General features: G+C 43.0%; 1 protein-coding gene across 1 annotated transcript in view; it reads left to right on the plus strand.

Annotated features, from left to right (window-relative positions):
- The window catches only part of LOC122086860 (FK506-binding protein 3-like), a 50,131-nt gene extending 31,412 nt beyond the window's left edge, over nt 1-18,719 (plus strand). Inside the window, exons 3-4 of the mRNA XM_042655796.1 lie at nt 18,139-18,362; nt 18,429-18,719. Coding sequence (XP_042511730.1) covers nt 18,139-18,362; nt 18,429-18,719 — 515 coding nt within the window. The remainder of the gene's footprint in view (nt 1-18,138; nt 18,363-18,428) is intronic.
- The last annotated feature ends 2,270 nt before the right edge of the window (nt 18,720-20,989 follow it).

Raw genomic sequence — 20,989 nt, forward strand, 5'->3', positions numbered from 1 at the left:
GCCATGACCAGAGGGGGCATAGGCTATAGCTAGAGGGGGTGCGGGTCATGACCAGTAGGGGTGCAGGTCATGGCCAGAGGGGATGAGGGTTATAGTCAGCAGGGGCACGGGTTATGGCCAGAGGGGGCACAGGCTTGGTAGCTAACATGGGTAATAGCCATGGGCAGAAGCCATGTGCTAGGTAGTAGCCAGCGCACAGCATGAGTGCGATTATGGATTTTTTTTATGATGATCAGGGGAGATTTGACGGTCTGATTTTGATGTACTATATATCATGAAAATCGTATTTCTGAGCACTATCCATCTGTATCGTCATCTTGACCAGATTCCTTCGTATATAGAAAGTCAAAATTGGACCCTCTTCTCTCCCGCGTGAGGTTTCCAGGGTTTCCAGGTAGGGGAATGTTTTTGGGTTATCTGGGTAAGTAGGGGATGAATTTTTTGGTATTTGGGTAGGTAAGAGATTTTTCAGGTTTCCCATAGGCTTGCCAGTGTGCGCGTACGTACAGGAAAATATAATTTTTTGGTGACGATCACGGGAGATCTGATGGTCCGATTTTGAGGTGCCATATATCGTCCGAATCGTATTTCTGAGCAACATCCATCTGTATGGCCATCCTTACCAGATTCCTTCATATATAGAAAGTCAAAGTTGAGCCCTCTTCCCTCCCGTGTGGGGGTTTCCAGGGTTTTAGGTAGGGAAATGTTTCCATCATCTCTATTGATTGGAAGCCGAAAGTCACATCCAAGATCTACATTTCATCATAGCAAGAGGAGGGTGACAAAATTGGGTGTCTACAACCCCGTATACCATAGAGAAAGGGGTTGCCCCCTGTCGAGGATCATCCAAAAGTTTGGCTTTTCCATATCTCAATTATTCAATTTTTATCACGGAGCAGATTAGATTATATTTCGAAGCAACGTATTTGTCCCAAGTGCATACCACACATCAATATACTATGAAGCTTCTCTCAAATATCTGACTCTTCTAAGATTGAGTACAACTCCTCTACATCAAAGACCTTAACCAGTAAGGCACAAAGATCGGGCTCCAGCTCGGTGCCACAAGACCAAGCCCTAGTTTGGTGACTCAAAGACCTTAACCAATAAGGCACAAAGATCGGGCTCCTGCTCGGTAGCATCTAAGACTAAGCTCCAGCTCGACACCACAAGACCAGACCCTAGTTTGGTGACTCAAATACCTTAACCAATAAGGCACAAAGATCGAGCTCCAGCTCGGTAGCATCTAAGACCGAGCTTCAGCTGGGCACCACAAGACCAGACCCAAGTTTGGCGACTCAAAGACCTTAGCCAATAAAGCACAAAGATCGGGCTCCTACTCGACAGCATCTAAGATCGAGCTCCAGCTCCACACCACAAGACCAGACCCTAGTTTGGCTACTCAAAGACCTTAGCCAATAAGGCACAAAGATCGGGCTCCAGCTTGGCAGCATCTAAGACCGAGTTCCAGGTTGGCGCCACAAGACTAGACCAGACCCTAGTTTGGTGAGTCAAAGACCTTAACCAATAAGGCACAAAGATCGGGCTCCAGCTAGGTAGCATCTAAGACCGAGCTCCAGCTCGGCACCACAAGACCAGACCCTAGTTTGGTGACTCAAAGACCTTAACCAATAAAGCACAAAGACCGGGCTCTAGCTCAGCAGCATCTAAGACCAACTTCAGCTCAGCACCACAAGACCAAACCCAAGTTTGGTGACTCAAAGGCCTTAGCCAATAAGGCACAAAGATCGGGCTCCAACTCGGTAGCATCTAAGACCAAGCTCCAGCTTGGCACCACAGGCACAGACCCTAGTTTGGTGACTCAAAGATCTTAACCACTAGGCATAAAGACCGAGCTCCAGCACGGCAGTAACTAAGATCTAGCTCAACTCGGCACCACAAGACCAGAACCTAGCTCACCACCTCAAGCCCTTACGCACTAAGGCATGAAAGCCCGAGCCCCCAGCTGGCAACTTAAGACCTTACGCACTATGGCACGCAAGTTGAGCATGGTTCGGCACCTAAAGCCTTTAAGAACTAAGGTATGCAAGCTCGAGCCCAGCTCGGCATGAACTAAGGAATGCAGACCGAGCATGACTTGACACCTCAAGCCCTTATGCACTAAGGCACGTAAGCCCAAGCATGGCTCAGCACCACAAAACCTTACGTAATAAAACATGCCAACCCTAGCCCCGACTTGGCACCACAAAAGACCTTGATGCAAGGCACATCTAAAGATCGAGCCCCAGCTCATCACCTCTATGGCTAGTCCAAGGCTTAGCACCTCAAGAGTTCATAAGCTCAAGATCAATTTTGAGCTCAGCTTGGAAACCAAGCCACACTCAGACAGTTGTACTTGTTCTTATTCTTCCAACAAGTTACTCATTTCGAGCCGTGCCCGAAGTACAAGAAAATAAAGAAAGAAGCACAAGAATACTGAGAGATGAAGACATCAAAATAAAATTTTCACTCACCAAAAATAGGGAAAAAGCCTCAAAGTACATCACTACCGAAGGAGACATCTACATAAATAAATATATATGTACAAGGGTAATCTCGGGGGGCTGATCCACGGGCCTAGCTCTTCACTTGGCTATCCTTCGAGTCGGACCACCTCTTCACTAACAGCGATAGAGCCGCAGAGCTGCACTAAAGTAGCAGGGACATGAACGCGCTACTCATACTCCGTCAGATTGTAGCCTGGCACCTTACTCAGGATGAACCAGATCGCATCGTCCGAGCCGACCTGAAACAAAGCAATGTCAACGTCATCCAACCACTTCTGATAGGCCTAGGGGTTTAGCCACCTCATTGGCCTCCAGCTCAGTGCAATGTTGCCTTTCCAATTCGCCAACCCTAGCTGCGAGCTCCTCCTCCTTACGAGCACCCTGAGTCTCGGACAACTCATCCTAGAGAGCATCATTCTCCTTTAAGTTACCGTTGGCATTGAGTTGCTTAGCAACCTCCTGTTCCAGCTCTCCAGTTATAAAAAAACACATTGGCATGGACCTCCTCGGATCGGGCCATTTTCTTCTCAACCTCCAGTTGGCCTGTGATCTTGTGCGGCTCCCTATGAAGGAGCTTTGCCTCCTTCACCTTTGAACAAGTGACAACCACGTCCTCGAACCGTTGAGCAGCCTCGACTGAGAAAGTGGAGCAGCATGTTTCGCATCGAATTAAATGCTCTAGCACTTCGATTCAAACTGCTAGAGCGGGGGGCTGGTGATGAGGTAAAATATATCCCCTTCCTCAGCACGATCGAAACGTGTATGTAAACCAGAACCGGACTGACCCATGACCTCGGCCTCCATCAGGCCTTGCTATCACCTCGGCCTCCATCATGCCATGCTGCCACCTCAACCCTCCGTCAGGCCGTGCTACTACCTCGGCCTCCCATCAGGCCATGCTTCCACCTCAGCCTCCATCAGGCTATGCTATCACCTCGACCTCCATCATGCCGTGCTGACCCCTCGTCCCTCTATCAGGCTGTGTTTCCACCTCAGGCCTCCCATCAAGCCGTACTATCACCTCAGCCTCCATCATACCGTGCTATCACCTCGGCCTCCATCACGCCGTGCTGACCCCTTGTCCCTCCATCAGGACGTGCTTCCACCTCAGCCTCCCATTAGGTCGTGTTGCCACCTCGGCCCTCCATCATGCCATGCTACCACTTCGATCGTCCATCAGGCCGTGCTATCAGTCACCTCGGCTCGACCAACCTGTCACCTCGGCTTGGCACACTCAAGTAAGGCAACCAGAAACATGCACGCATCCATTCCTACATTCAAGGGACATGATCCCTGATCACGGGGGCAGGACTCTATCCATTACACGTCATCAGAGGCATCCTCCCCTCTCACGACTTGCAACTCCGAGACCAATGGAGAATATTCCCAGAATATGCCCTAGAACCCGAAATATTCCCTAGACCTTGGATGTTAGTAGAAAAAGGTGGGTCAACTTTGGTACTTCGCACGCGCATCATCCCATCTTCAAAGATTCTATTTTAAGAGATCTCTAAATGTAGATTTGATCCAAAGATCAAGATACGAATCGGATGGTCTGCATCAATCTCACCTTTTTGTGAGTGGGAGACAAGCTCCCTTAAAATTTGAAAGAAAGAGCCAATGGAAAAGCGACAATAAAAAGTAACCTGATCGCTTACGTCAGTATGACATTAGCAGTCAACTCTACTTTAATCAGTTGATTCTGATCTGAAGGTTAAGATTCAAGATCCGTTATGGATCTCGAGGCCTATATTAAAGGTGCCTTTTTGATTAAATAAATGGCACAGATCGTGCCATTGCTTCCTACACCACCAGCGTATGCCAAGCCATCCTCTGAAGATTCTTTTTCTGGCTTTCTGGTTAGCCCAACTTCAAAGGGCCATATCTCCCTCATCCCAACTCTGATTTGGGTGATTCAAGTTGGAGATTCTTCATCATTCCAAGATATACCCACCAAAGGAAAGAGATCAGGCAGAGGGGTTACAGAGGTGGTTGAAAAAATGAGTTGAAGCTCGTTGAAGGCTTAGGGTTTGAAGGAAAGACTTCCATCCTCTTGCACTTGATCCATAGCCCCCATTAGAGGCTTAGGAAGCTGTTAGAAGCCAAGGCAACAATCTCTATTGGTTGTTACCAAGAGAAAGAAAAAGAAAAAGGAAAGAGAAGAGAAGAAGAGGGAAATAGAGAAGAAGTTTTTCCCTCTCTTTGTGTGTGTCTTGAATGCCTCTCAAGAAAGATTTTCTCAAGCCAAATTAATGGTGTTTGACGGTTCTCATTGAGAATATTATTTCTCCATTAAAGCTTTATTTACAAGGAAGACTAAAAGAGGAGAAGTAAAGAGAGAGAGGAGTGTGTGCGAGTGTGAATGCCATTGTTGCTCCATTGAAAGTAAAGACAAGGAGAAAAGAAAGAAGAAGAAGAAGAAGAAGAAGAACCAAGAGTTTGGTTCTTGTGTGTTGCTTCAAGATACCCAAGTGCCAACCAGGGTTGAAGCATTGGAGGCACCGAGACAACATGGTTGTGGTCCGCATCATGTGGAGATCGATATATTTGCATCTCCGGTAGTTACTTCCTACCACGGTAACCTCACTTTTTGTCAAATTTTCATTATTATAAATCATTGTAAGCAAGATGTTTGATAAAATGCCTAAGTGTTAGTTGTAGTCTATTTAGAAGAAATTTGCATGTATGAGTGCTTCACTATAGGCATTGTTATAAGCCCAACTTTATTTTTAATTGGTGTTTAATGGGTGTTGGACACAGGGGCTATGTGTTCCTTGGTAGTTACTACTACCTAAACCTATTTGCCGTGGGTGCGGCCTCTCAGATCATTCTGGGAAAACTAGGGTGAAGGCCTAGCCATTGTATGTCATTGGCAGAAACTGGGGATGTGTTCCCTTGGCTATGGGTGGAGTCATAATTAGTATTGAGTAAATGTTGAGCCCGACAGTGGACATTACTCCCTGCATGTAGACAACTGGATGAAGTACGTATTTCTTGTGTTGTGGATGTGTATGCTCGTATTTGTATAGTGGATTGGAGTGCTTGGCTATAGAATGGGTGTGTACATCTGGTAGAGCTGACCACTTGGTAGTGCAGTGTGGATTTGCATACGACTGTGTATGTATGTGACAGTGATTGTCATGTGAGGTTTATGAGATAGCTCTGGGTAGTAATACAATTTATGTGAATAAGTTCCATGCAATAGTAAGAATGGTCAGTAGTATAAATAGCAGCTCTGGGCAGCATCTGTAGACTGTGCATGTATCTATTGAAGTGTAAATAGTAATTACCACATCAGGGGTACAACTAGAAAATGAAAAAAGATTTGGCACACTGATTCACCCCCTCTTAGTGTCAACCGAGACCCAACAATTGTTATCAGAGCCAGGGCTCTAGAGGCAGCTTAAACCGCTTAAAGTGGTCCGGTTGGTTGACGATGACATCAGGTGTTTGGTTTAGTAAGTCTACTTCTATAGCTTCTATTTTTAATAGATCAGATTTTATCTTTTGGAGGAAGTTGATGAAGTCATATATTGGTTCATTGGAGTATGACCTATGGAGTTCAGTGGCTAATGGGAGTGTAGACTCTAGTATTGACTCTAGGGTTAGAGAGATCATTTTGGATAGATTAACAGACAGTGTGAGTGTCAAAGTTAGTTCATGTATATCAGCTAAGGTGGTGTGGGAGAGATTACACAAGTTATATGGAGATGAGTTAGCTATGTCAGAGTCCACATCAGAGGTTGATAGCAGATGTTCAAATGAGTGCTACACTAATGGATCTGAGTGTGTTGAGGCACATGTTGCTACAACTTAGGATGAGATCAGCGTTTATTTGCGAACACATCTGAAGGAGTGCAACTTCATTATTGCAGCGTTAGAAATATAAGTCATCAATAGAGATGAGAGATGTAGAATCCTTAAAGTGGCAATCACTATGTTGAGAGCACAACTATTAGAGCTTGATGCTTCTTGTATCTCACAGATGATGGAGTCCAGAAATGACCCTCAAGTTATAAAATCTCTTGAAAATCAACTGAGAAAGCAAAGTGAGGTGTGTACTAGGCTTAAGTCAGAGACCTTAGCCTTAAGAGAGAAAATAGATGTGCAATCTCGAGTGATTAGAAGAGGTAGTGAAATTTGAGATGATTTTAAGAAGTTAAACAAATAATTAGAAGCAGAGTTCATTTCACTACAAACATAGTTGGCTGAGCTATAGTGGAGACATTTAACCACTCCACTTGTGGTTGTAGAGATGGATAGATATTTAACTCAGTCTATAGAATATCAGAGACTACCCATCATTAGCTTTGGTTTTATAACTGAGCAGGGTGAGTCATTAGGGAAAGCTACAGAGACAATTGAGATCATACCATAGAGATAGACTACAAGAATGACACAAAAGAGAGCTCAGAGGAGACGAAGGAGTAGACAACAGAGGCATGGTAGTGAGATGAGATCTCATACACATCAGACACAGTGTGGAGATAGTCCACAAGATATGGAGAGCAGAGGTAGAGGCCAATAAATAGGGAATAAAGACAGAGTGTAGAGTGTCAAAGTTGGTGGTTATGGCAGTTTTGGCAGAGCTTATCAGAAGAGACCTATTGAGCAAGGGAAGTTTAGCATGTTCAGTCATCAGAGGCCTATACAAATGATTCCAAGGTAGGGTCAGATGGCTCCCACCAACAGACATGATGCTTCACCCAACTTGCATAGGCAGTTTACCAATGATGCAGTCATATTTTTATGGGTATTGCCATAGGTGCAGTGGGTATGGGCATAGGAGAGCAGAGTGCTCATCTAGAGCAGTTCCCAGCTATGGAGGAAAGATTCCTATAGCACCACTGAGCAAACAACCAGTGGAGTGTCTTAGATGTTATCAACTTGGACATTGGGCCAAGCATTGCAAGGAAGTACTCTCCCCTCAGCAATTACAAGAGGAGATGGACTATCAAATCTCTAGAATCAAAAATTCAAGAAGAGATTCTAGAAAGAAAGTTAATGAGAGGCAGTTCAAGAAGCATCAGCTATAGTCTAGTGACCAGTCTCAAGTGGCTTTGTGTAGTGTATGGAAAATAAAGAAAACATAGAAGATATATGCATTAGTTAAACAGACCAAGCAAAAGGGTAAGGTAGCAGTGAACAGAATTGATGTCAGTTCTACAGTTATGTAGGCAAGGTTTAGAAAGTGAAGATCATCTTTTGGGAAGGCAACAGAGAGGTCTGTAATTGTTTTGGCTGAACAAAGACAGAGACTGAAAAAGATAATGACTAAGCAGAGAGGTAGATAAGGTGTGAGAGCTTCTAAGAAGAGGCACATGCAGAGGACCAAGGCAGTTGGTCAGTTGAGATGGAGAGAGAGACACACAAAGGAGTATGCAGTTACACTTGCCACCCTCACATCACCTAGATAAGTTGTGGGAGTGGGCACACCTCCCAAGCACTAGGTGCACATGTGTACATAAGAAGAGAGGGAGCTCACTAAAGGATTACTAGTGCCCCCTGGAGGACTCAGATGATGGAAGTAGAGTTCATATAGTAGTACTTAGATTAGAGACATCAGTTGATGCACAGTTCCTTTGAATGGTTTCATCTTGATAGAGCAGTCATTAGATGGGAAATTCAGTGTTGGTCAGAGGAGAAAGTAATTGAGGATATCAATGATGGTCAGAGAAATGCAGCTATAAGTATGGTAGACAACAATCAGCTTTTGTATGCATCAGTATGAGTCAAAGATTCAGCTGGTATCAATCTCAATGGTAGTTGTTAGAGTGCAGTTTTGTGTGATCATGGTGATTGTTTGACTTTAGCATAGTTAAATATTTTAGCACTAGTGATAGAGAGAATGATATGTTATGTTGACTGGATGTAAAAATTTATGACAGAAAGCTGGTGAGTAGAGCAGTTATGTACTGTAATTTGTTGTTGAGGATGTATATCCAGTTGAGGCAACACTTGTCTAATGAGCAGTGTTGAAGCAGATATGAGGTTAGTTGAGTAATTGAAATTTCAACTCATAAGATAGGGAAGATGCGTATGGGCACTCCTATGTAATTTGAACTCTCACATCTATAAGATTGGAAAGATGCGTATGGGCACTCCTATAGATGCTTGTATCCCACACTGGGAGAGATTGCTTTAGAGAGAGATGTTATAGTTCTTTGATACTAAAGTCAAAGAGGGAGATGTTGAAGAGATTCAACATGGAGGATTGCAAGCCGATTAGCACACCTATAATGACTGGGTGTAAGTTGAGCAAAGAAGATGACTCTCCATCAGTTGACGACACCTTATACAGGTCAATGATTGATAGCTTGTTATATTTGACAACTAGTAGGGTTGACATCTTAGAAGCTGTGTGCATGGTAGCTAGATTCCAAGTAGGACCAAAGGAGATACACGTGGCAACAGTGAAGAGAATTTTCAGATATCTGAAGGGGACAAATGATATTGGGTCAGATGCAGATTGTGCCGAATATGTGGGTGACAGAAAGAGCACCAGTGATGGTGCATTCTATTTGGGGAGCATCTTGGTGGCATAGCACAGTAAAAAGCAAGAGTGAGTCTCTCTGCCAATTGCAGAGGCAGAGTACATTGTAGCTACATCTTGTTGTACACAAGTGTTCTGGATGAAGCAGATGTTGAAGGATTTGAGTGTGGAGGTTGAGCAGGCAGTGCCACTGTATTATGATAATACAAGCGCTATCAACATTTCTAAGAATCTGGTAATGCATTCTAGAACGAAGCACATTGCCATCCTATATCATTTTTTGAGAGACAGGGTGATGGAAGGTGAAGTAAGGATGGAGTTTGTTCCCATAGCAGAGCTGGTCGAAACCGCTTCCCAAACATCAGTTTGAGTTCCTCAAACAGAAACTGGTAGTGGTGGTTCTTTCAAAGCACTAGGGGCATTGGGAGAGGGGGAGCAAGTTGCTAGATGTTACTACCCCCATATTAGACTTAGGGGGAGTCCATTGGTTCCACTCTTTGTACTTTTTGTCAAAGGGGGAGAGAGTTACTTATCAGAGTTTTGAAGTGTATTGGTGATGAGGTGGTTGCCAATAACTCCAAAGGGGGAGATTGTTATTGTATGGTTATCCTTGTTGGTTACCCAACCACGTGGCAATGCTGACGTGGTCATTTTGGGTGATATGGCCAAAAGTGATGACATGATAGCGTTGCATGTCATCGATGAGATAACATAGCCACATTGTGTTAATGGAGTGGTTTGATTCATCAATGGTAGGTGGTGCAGGTTTATAGATCAAAACTGGTAAAATTGTCCTATTTACGCTTGGGGACATTTTTGGTAACGAAAATGACATTTTTGGAAGACTGTTTCTTAATGAAAAAGATAGATTGTAATTTATCTAGTCCAGTGCATCTGATTTTGTCGCATTTCGATATCGTATAAAGAAGTTATGGTATTTATGGCAATCAGGGATAATTTTCGTATTGATGATGAATTTTTTAAAAGAAGTTTTCTCTATGTAATGATACGACCAAAATCTAATCTTTCCAACGGTTCGGATTTCATCATGTTCTGATTCCGTATGAGGAAGATGCATCATTGAAATGGACTAGGGACAATTTGGTCTTTTATATGGCTAAGTCAGATGATCGAATCTTCTGAAAAGTTGTAGAGTGTCTAGTCATGGGTTTAACGCACTTCATTTTGTATTGATCGGAAATCATATGAAAAAGTTACATGTGTTTCCTTGAAGCCGATTCGAAAATCCGATCCAAAATGGCAAAATACCTCTCAGCTAGTTCATGTGGTTCTTGGATATATAACTTTGAGCTGAGGGGGCATTGTACAACTTTCACAAGGTCAAGGCCTTGGATGTTAGTAGAAAAAGGTGGGTCAACTTTGGTACTTCGTACGTGCATCATACCATCTTTAAAGATTCTATTTTAAGAGATCTCATCAATGTAGATTTAATCCAAAGATCAAGATACGAATGAGACGGTTTGCATCTATCTCACCTTTTTCTGAGTGGGAGACAAGCTCCCTTAAAATCCAGAAGAAAAAGCCAATGGAAAAGTGACAATAAAAAGTAGCCTGACCGCTTATGTCAGCATGACATCAGTAGTCAACTCTACTTTAATCAATTGATTCTGATATGATGATTAAGATTCAAGATCCGTTATATGGATCCAAGGGCCTATATTAAAGGCACATTTTTTATTAAATGAATGGCCCAGATCACGCCATTGCTTCCTACTTAGCCAGCATACACCAAGCCATCCTTCGAAGATTATATTTTTAGCTTTCTATTTAACCCAACTTCAAAGGGCCATATCTCCCTCATCCCAACTCCGATTTGGGTGATTCAAGTTGGAGATTCTTCACCATTCCAAGATATACACATTAGAAGGAAGAGATCAGGTAGAGGAGTTATATAGGTGGTTGAAAAAATGAGTTGAAGCTCATGGAAGGCTTAGGGTTTGAAGGAAATACTTCCATCCTCTTGCACTTGATCCATAGCCCCCTTAAGAGGCTTAGAAAGCTGTTAGAAGCCAAGGCAGCAAGTTCTATTAGTTGTTGCCAAGAGAAAAAAAAAAAGAAAACAGAAAGAGAAGAGACAAAAGGAAAATAGAGAAGAATTTTTTCCCTCTCTTTGTGTGTGTCTTGAATGCCTCTCAAGAAAGATTTTTTTAAGCGAAATTAATGGAGTTTGATGGTTCTCATTGAGAATATTATTTCTCCATTAAAGCTTTATTTACAAGGAAGACTAAAAGAGGAGAAGTAGATAGAGAGAGAGAAGGAGGGTGTGTGAGTGTGAATGCCATTGTTGCTCCATTGAAAGTAAAGACAAGGAGAAAAGAAAGAAGAAGAAGAAGATCCAAGAATTGGTTCTTGTGAGTTGCTTCAAGAAATCCAAGTGCCAACCAGGGTTGAAGCATTGGCGGCACCAAGACAACGTGGTTATGGTCCGCATCAAGTGAAGATCGACATTATTGCATCTCCGATGGTTATTCCTTGTCAGGGTGACCTCACTTTTGTCAACTTTTCATTATTATAGATCATTGTAGGTAAGATGTTTGATAAAATGCCTAAGTTATAGTTGTAGTCTATTTGGGAGAAATTTGCATATATGAGTGCTTCACTACAGGGCATTGTTATAAGCCCAACTTTATTTTTAATTGGTGTTCAATGGGTGCTAGACACAGGGGCTGTGTGTTCCTTAGTAGTTACTACTATCTAAACCTATTTGTCATGGGTGCGGCCTCTCAGATCATTCTGGGAAACCTGGGGTGAAGACCTAGCTATTGTATATCATTGGTAGAAACTGGGAATGTGTTCCCTTGGTTGTGGGTGTATTCATAATTAGTATTGAGTAAATGTTGAACCCGATAGTGGGCATTACTCTGTGTATATATGCAACTGGCCGAAGCTCATATTTCCTGTGTTGTGGATGTGTATGCTCATATTTGTATTATGGATTGGAGTGCTTGGCTACAAAATGGGTGTGTACGTCTAGTAGATCTGACCACTTGATGGTGTAGTGTGTGTAGTGTGGATGTGCATACGATTGTATATGTATGTGATAGTGATTGTATATGTATGTGATAGTGATTACCATGTGAGGTTTATGAGACAGTTCTGGGCAACAATACAGGTTTATGTGAGTAAGTTCTGTGCAACAGTAAGAATGGTCAGTAGTTTACATAGTAGCTCTGGGCAACATCTGTAGACTATACATTTATCTATTGAAGTGCAAATAGTGATTGTCACATCAGGGTTATAGCTGAAAAATGAAAAAAGATTTGGCACACTGATTCACCCCCACTCTCAGTCTCGGTTGGGTTAAGTATGCTTGTCAAAAGGAGTGCGACTCCTTCTGAAGGGCTATTCACATGTATCAGTCTGATAAGCACTTTTGTCGTCCCATATTCTATGATCATGTAAACAACCTAGACGAAGAGGCAACAGAGAGTGATCCCACTCAGTTGATCACACCCTGAGCCCTGAAGAATCACATGAATGCTTGTGCTTGCAAGAAGGCCATGAGTCAAGAGGCAAAGGCTATGAAGACTCCCAAAAGAGAAGAATCCTCAAAAGAAGAACTAGAAGATTAGATATCTACTATCCCTTCTTTATCATCAACAAGAGGATCTACAATACCATAGCTTCAACCTCTGCCATACTACCAATTTCTACCACACCATCAACATTTGCCATACCACCAACCTCCTCTATATCATCAAGGAGAAGGAACCTCCTCATCTTATCACCCCCTATCTTCATCACAATACCCAATCTCTAATATCACATCACCTATCACCCCGCCTCATATCCCTCATCACCCTTATACCAATCCTATTCTTAAGGTTCGATGGATAATCTGAGAGAAGAATGGATAGGCAGATACAACTGGAAGGACATGCTTGCGTTGCCTGACTCTCTAAGAATAACCTCATCAACAGGTTTAGTTAATATCTTAGGAGAAAATCGAGATGTTGATCCCACTTGTCTAATTCATACAACCTTACCTTAGGAGGACAACCTAGAGAACATTGAAGAGATTACAGATGATCTTCTCAGAGCAGTAACATTGGCAATAGGGGAGCAAATCAAAGAGCATACCTCCCTAATCCACATAGGGAGGGATACAGCAGATGATGAGTCTGGTATGATCCAACTTCGAGCCAAAGAGGTTAAATCTGGCCCTATGGAAATCTTTTGATCCATAAGCTCTAAATACTATGAGTGTCTGGATGCAAGGGAGTTCGATGTTCGGGAGGAATCTGATGAAGAACCAAGTGAGGGAGACATCAGTGAAGAAGAGGATGATGACAATGATGATGAGAATAAAAGTGAGGATGGGGATGATGATAATGACTCTAATTCTCGAAGTGATGATGAGTACCAAGACTAGGATGATGTGACTATCAGGGACCTTGGGATAATGACGAAGATAATGAGTATGGATATTATGCACTAAGAGATCCAGGAGGATATTTAGTATTTGCCATCGGGGGAGATGACCCCATGATTGACCCAATAGATGCTACCCAATCAGCATTTACAATCCAAATGGAGGAAGATGGGTCTACCTCAGAATCTGAACATAGTGAGGACTTCGGGGATCACAAAAATGTCTTTGAATGTCACGTGAATTCTGTGACGGATCTTGAAGAGCAGTTGTGTGATATTTATGGACGTCTAGATGTCATGAAACTCCGAGTGGAAGAGATTTATTAAATGTTGAGAGAAGTGACAATCAATGAGCGTTACTATGCCGAACAATTGAAAAATCGTGAAGAAATAGGGGGAGAAGATACCTTTGTAGAAGCAGTGGATGTAGGTGTAGACACCCAATTTTTTCACCCTCCTCTGGCTATGATTGGACCTGACTTTCCGACTTTCGATCAATAGAGATGATGATTGACTAAGAAAACCTAAAAACATCCCCTACCTAAAAACCCTGAAAACCCTGTGCAGGAAAGAAAAGGGTCAAATTTTGACTTTTTATATACAAAGCAATCTGGTTAAGATGATCATATAGATGGATAGTACTCAAAAATATGATTCCAACCATATATGGCACATCAAAATTGGACTATCGGATCTCCTGCAATCATCACTAGAAAATTTCATGTTCATGTGTGCACTGGTCAGTAGGCCTGCCCTCATGCATGCTGCTCGCGCTGGCCAGCAGGCCTTCACACATCTGGGCACGCTAACCAGCAAGCCAACCCGCATGCATGCTATATGCACTGGATTCCAACTAGCAGCCCCATGCACAGCCTTGTGCGTGCCCCCGCTTGTTGCTGCATGCACCCTTGCTTGCTGCTACATATGCCCCTACCTACTATTGCATGCGCCCCTGCCCTGGTGCATTGAGCATACCTAGCCTGTGCACCTTGCCTGCCCATCCTTGCACCATACTTGCCCACCTGTGTATTCATGCTAGTCATGCCCCATGCACTTCAACCCAACCTTGTGCGCTGCTATCAATGGCTGAGATTTGTTTTCCACTGGCCATGTGGGTGAAGAGATTTCCTCTTTACCCATTTTTGTGTATGCACTACTCTGCTAGCATATCCTATGCCGTAACCTCTTATTTGTAAAACCCCTCCCTCATGGAAGAGAAAGAGAGGAGGGAGGACAGAATCAATGCAAGCCTTCCCCCCCACAGGGGAGGAACGCATTACGCATCTTTTGGCCACTACCCTCACAATGGCGACTCTACTGGGGATAAATATCAAGCTTCTGACTCTAGATGCTACCATTGAATGCAAGAACATTTTCCACCACATTTGTTTGAAAACGTGTTTGGCTAACCCCATGTTTGTAATTATATTTTCTAACCACATCATGCATCGTGCTTGAAGTGAAATCATTTGGTGAGAGACTCCTTGTCATACCTGCACCCTCAGGGAGGACAGCGCATGTCATGGAGAGTACTCTGAGAGCAAATGATACCTGCTTCCTATACAAGGGTGAGAAGTATTATTAAATGACGAGGATGTTCGTAGTTGTGCTAGCACCCTCGGGGAGGTTCGTGCACTTTATGACATTTTAAGATCGGATAATGGTATTCCTGCATTACACTTTTACACACAATCATTCACGGTTCCACCACCCCGTGGCCCGTTGCTTAACCAAGGAAGTCACCCCCTTGATCTCGTACCTATGAGTTTATCAAAAGGATCACGTACCTTGTGTATATAGATCCTATCAAGGAAACCTTGTCGGTCCTATTGCATCCATTGTATACTCAGCATCATGTAGAAAATAGATAGAAAAAGCTAGGAGCACCACAAGCTAACTATAGAACTTGTTTGCAGTCTCGAAAAGGAATTTTCATACATTATATTCCCGTCATAAAGAATTGCTTTCCTAAGTGGGTTTCGGATAAAAGGTGTCCCTCCTCCAGAAAAATGTCCAAATACGTGACTTAAGGTTAATCTTGTTAGAGTCACGTGAAGTCCCGAGAAGTTCCGAGAAAATCAGGAGGAAGGACATCTAGTAGGAAAAAGAGCAAGGAAAGCATGACTTTATTACATGGAATGTCTTATGGGAATATTCTCAACAAGCCATTTGTATGAATCTCCCGCTTATGACATTGAGTGGATTAGGGGCATCAACCCTTATCCACTCCCTATCATTAAGTGGACTAACTTTGGATTGGTCATTAGTTGTTAATCTAGTGGATGTGTGAACAAGGGGTTGGGAATTCAAGAATTCTAAAATAAAACACTTTTGGTTCAGGCACAATTTCACACCTCAAGTATTCTCCGTGGTCCATTTGGACACATCAGGGTAATCGGTTGACTCGTCTAAGTCCAGTATCACCCTCGCCGTTTCTCCAAGATTATCTACCACCAAGTGATTATAGCCCAGTTAGCATGGATCCACACGACCCCAAATCATCCGAGCAAGCATGGGTCCATCCTGTAGAGACTTTGCAGATAGGGATGGCCGAAGTCAAGAGACGAATAGCCCAGATATTACATGCACTTCAGAACTCTCCTAGGGCTGAACCAACACAAGCTACTGGAGAGTTGGGTCAGAATAGACCTAATGGTCATCACGAGGACTATTCCTGAGTTGACTCAGGAGAACCAAGGCAAGTTAGGCCAACCGGTCAGAGAGGAGTCTCACCTACCAGTCCAAATGGTCAACGAGGAACCTGCGCCTAGGTCCTTCCTTCCACTGTAGTGATTGAAGATGAGGAAGAGGAATTTGTAGCACATGTCCGGATGGAACTTCCAGAAACAGAGAGAGAAAGAAAAATTAGAGAGTAGTTAGAAAAATTGGAAAATATGCTTCGAACAAGGAAGAGTTCAGAAAACCAAACAGTTAATTAAGATGAAATGAGTTTCTTTTTTGGGGCCAGGATCCCCGAGAAATTCAAGTGGTAGACTGATAGGTTTGATGGGTCAGGAGACCCCAAGGCTCAAAGTTTTTCTTAGCATCCTCAAGTCATGAAAACTCGTGGACAACTAGATGGGGCAAGCCTTCATGTTAACCCTATCAGGATTGGCATTAAGGTGGCTCACCCAGTTGGAGTCATCCCAAACTCAGAATTGGACAACAATGGTGAAAACCTTCACCAAGCAGTACTCATATAATATCGAGGTGGATGTGAAACGTCGGGAGCTTGAGACGTTGAGATAGCAGCCTAGAGACGGATTCACTACTTTCTTGATGAGGTTTAGGGATAAAGCCGCCAAGATGGTAGATTGGCCTTTAGAAGCAGAGCAAGTGGAGATGTTGACAGAGAACTTGTCAAAGCCTTATTATGATGTTCTCTACTATCAACATTTATAAACTTTTGATGCCCCAATAGCCATCGGCACACATGTGGAAAACAGAATCCTAAGGGAAGCTCAAAATCAAGGATCCTCCTAAGATGCAGGGAAGAACACCAGAGTTGGATGTGGAACGGGTCCAAAAACTAATGTGGTAGGTACAATTTAGTAGTCAATCTCACTAGCCACTACTTCACAACCATTTGTAATACATAGATACCCTCCCAAAAGGCCCCTCATCCAAGAAGGCAGTTTTTTGATTTGGAATGCCTATGACCGCGGTGTATGAGAAGTTAAAGAAATAAGGATTGCTAAGGACAGTGACTCCAAAAGTTATTAGCAACCCTCCTCTAGCTTGGTATAGGGACCACGAATATTGTGCTTACTACACCCAGAAGGGGCACAACACTGAAAGATGCTTGGGTTTGCAACATGCAATTCAGGACTTAGTAGACAACGGAACCATTGAGGTTAAGGTGAAGTAACCTCCCAATGTCAACACCAATCCACTTCCTGAACTTGTGAACAATCTAGATGAAGAAGCAACAGAGAGTGATCCCACACAGCCCATTGTACCCAAAGCTCAGAAGAATCACATGAATGCCCATGCTTACAGGAAAATCATGAATAAAAGGGCCAGAGCCATGAGGACCCCTAAACGAAGAGAGACGTCAAAAGAAGAATCAAAAGATCAGATTCCCACCATTCGTCCTTCCTCATCAACAAAAGAATCCATCTTACTATATTACCAACCTCCACCATATCTCCCACCTTCACCATATTACCAACCTCTACCATATCATCAACCTTCACCCCACCATCAAGGAGGAGGAATTTCCTCATCCTATCACCCCCAATCTTCATATCCTACATCTCACATTACATCATCTTCATACCATCCTGCTTTATACCCCTCATCACCCCAATACCAATCCCATTCTCAAGGTTCGGTATATAACCCAAAAGAAGGATCGACGGACGGGTACGATTGGAAGGATATGCTTGCACTATTGGACTCCCCAAAAATAACTTCATCAATAGGGTCAGTGAATGCTTTAGGAGAAGACCAGGAGGGTGAACCCACTTATCTAATCCAGCCCACTATATCTTCAAAGAATGACCCAGAGATGATTGAAGAGATTACAGATGATCTTCTCAGAGTAGTAACGGCATTGGCCATAGGGGAATAGAATAAAGAGTACACCTTCCTAATCCACATAGGGAGTGACACAGAGGACGATGAATCAGATCTTATCCAAGTTCGAGCCAGTGATGTCAAGTCTAATGAAGGAGCTAGTGATCCACCTTCCTTTGGAAATCTTTCGGTCTATACGCTCTGAATACTACGAGCGCTTGGATGTAGGAGAATTTGATGGTCAAGAGGAGTCTGATGAAGACCCAAGTGAGGGGGAAATCATTGAAGAAGAGGATGACGACGACGACGAGGAGGACGAGAATGAAGGTGATAATGATGGAGATGACTCTGATTCTCAAAAGGATGATAAGTATTCAGACTGGGGTGACTACCAAGGGCCTTGGTACAATAATAATGATTATGAGTCAGAATATTATTCACCAGTTCACCAGGCATGTTTCTCGATCTATGCTATCGGTGGTGATGAGTGAATAGTTGATTCAACTGGTGGCATTCAGTCTTCCCTCTACATGGGAGGAGATGATTCTACATCAGAGTCAGAAAATGAGAAATTTGGAGACCCGACACAAGTTCATATGGTTGAACGGGACTCCGCATTAGAAATAGAAGAAAAGTTGTATGAAGTGCACTCAAACACATTGAGGATGCAAGAAAGAGTAGAAGAAACTGACAACATGCTGGATGAAGTAACTATCGGTGATCATTACTACCATGAGGAGCTAAATGATCTGGAGGAAATAGGGTCAGACGACACATTCACAGAGGCAGTAGATGCCATATTTCAATAGCTTTCTAATTTAGTAAAAAAGTTACGAGCCAGAGTTGTGGATATTTGTGGAGGACCTCGACTCCCCACCCCAAGCAGGGAGGGAGAATTAGAACAAGAGGATGATCCCATGGTAGGGATAATAACCATAACAAATAGCGATGATGGAGATTGCTATCCCATAGAAATCATTGTGAAGAAACCTATCAATGTGATGGAGACCAGAAGTGGAAGAGACTACAAGGGCAAGGCCTTAGCAGTAGAACAGTCAAAGGCTAATGAGGTATGAACTAGCAGCTTGAAGAAAGAACAAGAAAACCTAGTCTCGGCTCAACTTAAGAAGTCCTAAGCTAATATCTCAATTTGGAGACTACTGATGGCATCCCCCACACACCATGAGGTAGTCTTGAAGTCTCTTACCCACATCCAGGTGCTAATTGAGATAAATCTGGCACATCTCACACACATAGTAGGGGCAACATATGCGGTACAATCCTTAATGTTCTCAAATTCAGAGCTCCCCAAAGGAGCCTAGCACAACAAAGCTCTCCACATCACAGTAAAATGTCTTGACAAGGTGGTGCTCTAGGTGCTTGATGAAAATGGGTCCACTTTGAATGTTCTACCCTTGAGATCAGCAAAGAGTGTTGAAATTAACCTTGAAGAAATGAGGCAACTTCCCAAACCATACGGGAATATGACAATACCAAGAGAAAAATCCTTGGCATCCTCACCCTTATCGTAAAGATTGGACTGGTAAAGTTTGATATTGATTTCTAAGTCATTAATATACCAACATCTTTCAACATGCTCTTGGGAAGGCCTTGGTTGCATCATGTGAAGGCCTAGTGAAGTTCATTCATGAAGAAAAGGTAATTAAGGTAGTCGGAGATCCCGAGGTGGTTAATACCTTGGCCAATATTGAAAATGGGGAAGAACAAGACCAAGAAGTTCAACTAAGTGGTTTCGAATTAGAAACAACTTGTGCAGTCATTACCAAAGAAGTTCCAAAGGAGGAAATCCCGGCTAACTATGAGGCCATCTGGAGTCCGCCAGTGAATCAGATGATGAAGAATATGCAATATTTTCCTAGCATGTGACTAGGAAAATATCATCAGGGAGTTCAAAAGCAGCCTAGTTTTGCAGTAAACAAAGAAAAGAGTGGTCTCGGGTACACTGCACTGACCACCAAGGGGCAGAAGGTATTGAGGATTTTCCTTTTCATAGAAATGTGGAGCCATGGTTCTATGAAACCACCGCAAAGATACAGCCAGGATTTGAAGTATTCTTCCAAGATGAGTTCGACTGGGTGACTCATAAGGTAGAACAATAGCAAATGCTAGTGAAAGAAATTAATCAAGATAGTTGTATCACCGGGATAGTAGAAATTGCACTGATTGAGAATGGGTCTTTATCTAGTAACCCTACAACATTGATCCAATCAAAGGAGGCACCAAGTCCTAGAATCCTCCTGAAAAGAGAATGGGAAAAGAAGATAAGGCTCACCTGGATTTTACCGCTTCCCATTGATTTGAAAAGCTACATTTGCACCCTCCTACAAGAGCTAAGAGCCCAAGAGCTACATGAGCTCAAGCCTCGTCCTTTTAGAGAAAGAAGTGCATATGCAAAGAAAAGAAAAGCACAAAGAATGATGGTTTGCATGTACTATGGCCAAATCAACTGCAACGGGAAGTTCCATGAAGGTGGTCAAAGATGTGACCGAGGCACTAGAATGGCATCCCTCAACAGGCTTGAAAAGATGGACTTTATAGAAAGAGGATTGAGCAGTCTCCACCAATCCTCATCCCTAAAAAAGTTCAGTTTTTGAGAGCATAAGGTTGATCAGCTGGTATTTGTGAAGAAGCAGACACCTATCCAGAAGAACCATTGTGCCGTTGAAGAAATAGCAGCAACTTTTCCAGAAGGAGAAGAAGGCCCTTTGCCGCACCTCCTCATCCATTGAGCTGTTGAATCACTCCTAAACTGGACAAGCATTGGAGTATACTTCAATTTTACTTATGTTATTGAGTCAACCAACTTGAATACCCCTGGCAAAAGCATCAAGCCAGTTATCAAGTCTGTAGTCGAGTCTGTTGTTTATGATTTCGTGTCGGCCTCCCCTCTCAATGAGAGTTCAGAGTCCTTGTATGTCAAGTCTGTTACTCCTTCTTTCATAAATGAAATTTCTAATTCTGAGTATGACTTGCCCCCTTTTTTTGTTGATGATCTTAATAAATATCAAGAATCAATAAAACAATGCAAACCAAAGAAAGCCCAACCTATCCGTGAGGA

The sequence above is a fragment of the Macadamia integrifolia genome, chromosome 8 (genome assembly GCF_013358625.1).
Source record: "Macadamia integrifolia cultivar HAES 741 chromosome 8, SCU_Mint_v3, whole genome shotgun sequence".
Lineage (NCBI taxonomy): Eukaryota > Viridiplantae > Streptophyta > Magnoliopsida > Proteales > Proteaceae > Macadamia > Macadamia integrifolia.